General features: G+C 48.4%; 1 protein-coding gene across 1 annotated transcript in view; it reads left to right on the forward strand.

The window, feature by feature from the left end:
* LOC135826982 (protein white-like) overlaps window positions 1–3,659 on the forward strand; it is a gene marked incomplete at its 3' end in the record, with an annotated part of 23,221 nt that extends 19,562 nt beyond the window's left edge. The window contains 3 exon segments of the mRNA XM_065339503.1: window positions 711–773; window positions 1,544–1,581; window positions 3,548–3,659. Of these exon segments, the coding sequence (XP_065195575.1) occupies window positions 711–773; window positions 1,544–1,581; window positions 3,548–3,659 (213 nt within the window).
* Window positions 3,660–6,881: the final 3,222 nt, after the last annotated feature.

Raw genomic sequence — 6,881 nt, forward strand, 5'->3', positions numbered from 1 at the left:
ACCGTGACTTTACAGGAAGTGTGAGTTACGAAGTCTGAAGAGGGTGTTGAATGGTCTCTGCTGGGATGACGGCTACACCATAACTCAGTGGTTAGAGCATCGCTGGCTACAAGCGAGGGTCCCTGGTTCGAGTCCTGGTGGTGACAGTCAATTTTTTCTTCAGACTTTTCCCGTTTGTCTCTTTCCCTCAAATCAGTCAATATTTTATGACTTGGGGCTCCCCGCGTGCTAGTTTGTACGTGAAGTGTGTGGGTTACAGTGAGGGCTGCGTCCCACCCGCCTGTGTGGATTCACAGGAAGTGTGAGTTACGAAGTCTGAAGAAAATGTTGAACGGTCTCTGCTGGGATGACGGCTACACCATAGCTCAGTGGTTAGAGCAGGGATGAATTTACTGTCAGGTTTTTGCATAGCAGTTTTTGCTATACAAAATCTCAATTGTGGCGTCAGCTACAAAAAGGCACGGATAGCCTGTATATGTATGTATGGCAGTTTTCTGCGTGTCACTGTGATTTTGAGTAGCAGTAGATCGATTTGGCGTAGCAAACTGCGATGCGATACCGGATGAATTCATCCCTGTAGAGCACCGCTGGCTACAAGCGAGGGTCCCTGGTGGTGACGGTCAATTTTTTTCTTCAGACTTTTCCCATTTGCGTCTTTCCCTCGAACCAGTGAAGATTTACTTCACCTTTTTATTACTGTGTGCATACAGGAAATCACGGATGACTATCACGAGAGAGCAGCAGCTTCTGGATCACTTCCCGACCCTGAGCCGGTAAGGGCAGCTAGAAAACGACGAACCCTTTAAGGTGAAGTTGGAGCGGTGTGATGCGAAGAAACTCCTCGCAATTCTCGTTCACAGCATCACAGCATCACAGCATCACAGCATCACAGCATCACAGCATCACAGCATCACAGCATCACAGCATCACAGCATCACAGCATCCTGCACATCCTGCACATCCTGCATTCGTGTATATGTATCTATGTACCTGTATTTGTTATATATACGAAAGTCTGCTATATTCCCGAATATGCACGAGAAGTGGTATCCGTGTAGCCCACTCAGGGCTGTTAGGCGGTTATCTTCGTGGGTTCCATTTATACCCCCCCCCCCCTCCCGTCTCTTCCTCTTCCCCTCCCTCTCCATAATCCCCTCTTCTCCACCACCACCACCACCCCTCCCTCTTCCCTCACCCCTTCCTTCTTCCACTTCCCTCAATACCACCCCCTTCTCTCTCCTCGCCCTCTCCCCTCACCCCCCCCCCCTCTCATCCCTCCCCCCCCCCCTCTCATCCCTCCCCCTCCCCTTCTCTCTCTCCTCTCCTCCTATCCCCTATCCCCTTCCTCCTTCCACTTCCCTATCTACCATCCCCCTCTCCCCTACCCTCTCCCCTACCCTACTCCCTTACCCTTCCCCTTTTCCCCTTCCTTCTGCACCATTCCCCCTCTCCAACCCTCCCTTCCACTTACCCCTCTCCTCCGCTCCCATCAGTCCCCCTCCTCTGTTTTCCTCATTACTGTGTGTTTCAATGTCCGCTACAGGTATCCTCCAGGATGACCAGCATGCTGAAAACAATGAGGTAAGGGAGCGGCAGCGGGGCTGAACCATTGCAAATATGTTGTACATGTCCCTTTGTTGACCCGGCGGAACCGGTGCAGTTGGTCAGGCCATGACCAGACCAACCTTTAGGTCACCTCCAACGTGTGTGTTACTGCTGAGGAGGTCATGTGTATACCCGCCATATCATATACAAACTGTATGAAAGGCTAGGGTGTTGCCGGACCAATCCAAAACTGCTTCCGTCGGTCCTGCCCCGTAATACAGGCTTATGCTCTGCCGTTCACGGGCAAAACCAGGTCGGGCCCGTGACAACCTGGTAGTTAAGCAACCAGCTGATGTCAGAAACATGGAAACAGTTAATGGGATTTTCGGTCTTTGACCACTTTGTGGTGGGTCTGATCTACTCACCTCCCACCGCTTTAGGCACTGCATCTGCGCCTTGATCCAAGAGGGTGGCGGAGTTCCTGCGGATGTGGAAAACGTGGCCTGCAATCAAGTCTCACGCGGACCGTGAAATTTTAAATTTGTTGATGTCAGAAACCACTCAGTTTGGGTGCCACTACCAACTGCACTGCTGTTATTGTTGTCGGTGATACCCTCTGGTCTGTTTTTCTTTTTCAATGATCACAGCTCACAGGCAAAGACCAAAAAAGTGCATGTGTGAGCCTACAGTCCATTCAGAAAAAAATGAACTTCTAGCTTTTGGCCATAAATGGGTCAAACGTTGAGTTTTTTTAGAATGTTTTTCTGCAATCCCATATGGAATCCTCTTCCAATTATGTTTCTGAAGTTTTTTTGTCCAAAAAGCAAGCCATAGCAAGAATAGGATTTCGGCCAGGTTTTGCCCCAAAAGCATTGGGAAAAACCATCAAAATCCAGGCCGTTTGACCCCGCCTGCAACAGTGCATTCTGCGGTTCGAACCCCAGTTCAGGTGCCCTTTTTGGACCCTTTTTCAAATTTCAAAGTTCGCAGCACTGCACTGTGTACGATGAAATCACGAAAAATCGCCAAATACGGGAGCTCGCCAGAGCCAGGACCCATCTTTTTTATGAATGGACTGTAGTGATGGTGAGGCTTGTTGCCGTCAGCCGACCTGGGGTTTCGGCGTCATGGGGACATCAAACCAGGGGTGTCGACGAGTAGTGGGGTACCCGTGCTACCCGTAATTTGATCGGGTACAAGGGTAGCAATTTGCTCCTGTGCACCCGATTGGGTAGTTGGAGTACGGTGCTGTTGCAACGGTGCATGTATTACCAAGAAGCACGGCTATATGCTTACTGTACACTTTCTATGCAGCGCAAGTGTACACTCACTGTACAAACTGTGTCAAAAAATACCGGATATGGTGCCCGTGCTACCCGGATAAAAATACCCGGACCCGTTACCCGACCAAACCGCTACCCGCTGCAGCCCTGCATCAAATGCAAATGCTTCTGTGCTGATATTTCCCCGCATGCTGTGGCAGCATTACTGGAGGCCAGCCGAACATGACCCTAGAATTTAATAATACTCAGACGCGTAGCACCGCCGTTGGAGGTGATCCGGCCGGAGGGGGGTTCGGGGGGGGGGGGGGGGGGGGTCCCCTGCAGGAAATTTTGAAATTATTTTTGTGCAAAATCCTGCATTCTGGGCAAAAAAGCGGCCGGACCTGCTGCCCCACCCCAGATACAGTAAAACCTGGTTCCAGCGACCACCCCACGGTGCAAGCGAAAGCGGTCGTTAAAGCCAGGTGGTCTTTAGAACCAGGTCCCACAGTGTCTGTGTAGAACTGTCGGTGCATGGAAAACCGGTGGTTAAGAGCAGGTGGTTGCTAAACGCAGAGGTCGCTTACACCAGATTGTACTATACTAGTACTTCAGTCAAACCCTTGCCATGATAGCCTTGAGATAAAGAAAAAAAACTCGGAACCCCTTGATGATCGTATTTGCACGTGTTTCCACTTTTGCGTGTGCATGTGTGTGTGTGTGTGTGTGTGTACGCGCAGTCGTAACCGCGTCAAGCCTCTTGTCACGCAGTTTCGGTACCTGCTCCAGCGCAGCTTTCTGACGTCGATCCGAGAGTTCCAAGTGGTCGGTGTTCAGTTGATGCAGACACTGGTAAGAACTTTGAGTCTGTGGGGACTGCCCTATTAAAATATGAATAAATACAGTGGTCCCTCTATAATCCGGCACCATTTGTGCCACGAAAATCTGCTGGATTAGGGAGGGTGCTGGATTAACAAATCTGATTTACTGCTGCAATGTGCATGAAGAGGACATTTTGGCTACTGAAAATTGTGCTGGTTTATCGAGGGTGCTGGATTATAAAGTGCCGGATTAGAGAGCAGGGGCGTACATAGGGCGGTTCCCGGGATGCCCGGGAACCAGTAAAAAAAATTCGATATTGGTACAGAATTTTTTTGGATCCAGCCTTTTCAGGCCCAGCGCTCGCAGTGCACGTGCAAGTGCATGCATGGCGCCTGGAGTCCGCGCCTGACCATGCTGACGCGAGTGACCATGGTGACGGTCCGAGGACTGTGACTAGCCCAGGTGTGAAAGCGGTGCTGGGACACAGTGTACTGGACTGGGTTCAACAAAGTCTCTACATCGCCGGATTCCTCGATCTCAGAGTCAAATTTCCTTTGCAGTTTGTTTTGACGAAGTTCGTCGTGTTTTGGACGATGCTTTCGCTTTGTGGAAAAGAAAAATGAAGCATCGACATCCAGAGGGCCAGCACTCTATTCAGAGCTATTTTGAGCAGCAGGCAAAGCGTGTAGCCAGTGCTAGTGGCGAAGGTCAAGAGATAGATGAGAATGGAGACGCACCTGACTTGCAAGCGAAGGCTGCATGCATCGAGCAGCGCTGAGGAAGAAATCGTCGGCGAAGCTGTAGAGCGACCGTTGTTACTTCAGTGACATGGGAGTGTGTTGGAAGGGATATGTGTTCGAAGGAATATTCTGAAAGTCGACGTCCACAGTGGAATCCAGTCCCCCGACATTTGCCGGACACGGAAAAGATTTCCGGCGTCACCGACAATCATTGTGCGCCACCGAAGGCGAAGGATTTCATTTCCTGTGCGTGTCCAGATGGATGGCAAACAGCGCCACTTTCAACTATCCTTGTTACAGGAGTTACCTTGGGTAGTCTTTTGACCGGCGTGCAATGGTGGCCTCTGCTTGCCCTGTGTGATGTTTGCTCCAGATGATTCGAAACTTAGGCAGCTTTCAAGACTGCACGCAATCGTCATGCTGAACAAAACATCCATAAAACGGGGAAAAGTTCAGTCTTTTAAAATCAAAAATGCGTAGCAATGACATCGTATAGCAGCTTGTGGATGAAAATTTCACCCAGTCTGAGGAGAATAAGCAGAAACTCCGTGGGATACAATTGTGTGGAATGTTGGTTCATCAGTTGGCATGGGAACCACTCCTGGAGGCGAGCGGCGTACGCCCCTGGAGAGGGACGACTGTAATAATAATAATGTAGAAGAGAAAAGGACATATGGATACGAGTTAAGAGTAACTCTCCATCACTGTAACATGATACTTTATACAGTCAGAAAGTGCAATAACTAGGCACAAAACTGACAGAGTACTGAAACATTCGACGTCCTGACACCTAGCTTCAACACATCTCCGTAGCGCTAACCGACAGCCTTCCAACTTGGAAGGTTCAAGGTTATGGAAAGACCAAAGAGGGGAAGGCAAGCGCAACGAAAACGAGCAAAAGCTACAGTCCCAAAGGAACAAAGAATGTCGATTGTTACTGGACGATGACGAGACCAGTACGATATTTGACAAAGCGGTCTAACTACAATTCGAAGCAGCAAAGCAGCACACCACCCAACTTGGGTGGGTCATAAATATCAAAGATAAGTAAAGAAAGGGAAGCTTTACGAAAACGAATTGTACAAGCCGAAAGCCAAACTCCTACAGTACTCCTCATGCATGACATTGTGATGGACTAGTTGACTACAAAACAAGTTGTTTCACACGACGTACGTTTTGCCGTATGGTTCGTGATGGCTCATCAGGTGCGCTACGGAGATGTGTTGAAGCTAGGTGTCAGGACGTCGAATGTTTCAGTACTCTGTCAGTTTTGTGCCTAGTTATTGCACTTTCTGACTGTATAAAGTATCATGTTACAGTGATGGAGAGTTACTCTTAACTCGTATCCATATGTCCTTTTCTCTTCTACATTTATTTATGGCTCAACATCCGAGTTTAATAATAATAATAATAATAATAATTTATACAAAGAGAAAGACCAAGGAACTACAAGTTACGCTATAATGTCCACTAACACCACCAGTTACTAAACAATCAGCTCATGAGATAACATTACACGACACTGACCGGCGGTACTGACGTTCTACAACGAACTGCTTATCTTGGTTACGCTCACCTTCCCCTCCTTATGTTATTTCTATAACTTAGAACCTTCCAAGTTGGAAGGCTGTTGGAGTGCGCATTCAAGATGTGCTAGAGCTGATAGCCAGTTAGTTGTAGAACGTCAGTACCGTCGGTCAGTGTCGTGCAATGTTATCGCATGAGCTGACTGTCAAGTAACTGGTGGTGTTAGTGGACAGTATAGTGTAACTTGTAGTTCCTTGGTCCTTTTTCTTTCTTATAAATTAATCCTTGAGTCTCCATCCGAGTTCACATGTATGAATAAATGATAAAAGGATGAACACACATGCAGTGTACTGTGTGACACTTGTCAGTTTACGAGTAGATGAATTGAAATTTCGGTGTCCGGGACCTGCCAGGTTTCAGGTGCAATGTGGAATTAGGTGACCAGCTTTCCGTTCATGCACAGTGCATACGCTAGTGCCTTTTTAGGGGTGATCTGTATTTCGGTGCCTGGCGTCTCTACCGAAATCACCGAAATTGAAGTTACATCTGCGGATGGGCACTGTTGTATTGTATTGTGTGTGTGTGTGTGTGTGTGTGTGTGGTGCCAGCTAGTTCGGTTGGTAGGTACACTTATGCCTGATTGCGTTGGGTCTGTTGCCAACAGGCTCGGCTGCTTGAAGGTGTAATGTTGTACCTGCCACCTTTGTTGGTTCCAGGGTTCATATACTTTCTATTTGAAGTATACATACCTGTCAACCATGGACTGCTTCTGTCTAGATTAACTCTTGTGTAATCAATGGTGCTAGTGAAGCTTTTATCAGATCCACTCTGATTTAGCCACTCACTCTAGTAGCAAGTATTACCTTCACTGGGGGCAGGGGTAACTGCAGTTGGATCCCGGGACGGATACCCTGATGCCGTCAATCCTTTTTCTGCACCTTGTCCTCACCCACTTACTGAGGTGTGGTGAGCCCGTAAGTGGGGT

Source organism: Sycon ciliatum, chromosome 11, assembly GCF_964019385.1.
Source record: "Sycon ciliatum chromosome 11, ocSycCili1.1, whole genome shotgun sequence".
In the NCBI taxonomy this organism is placed as follows: domain Eukaryota; kingdom Metazoa; phylum Porifera; class Calcarea; order Leucosolenida; family Sycettidae; genus Sycon; species Sycon ciliatum.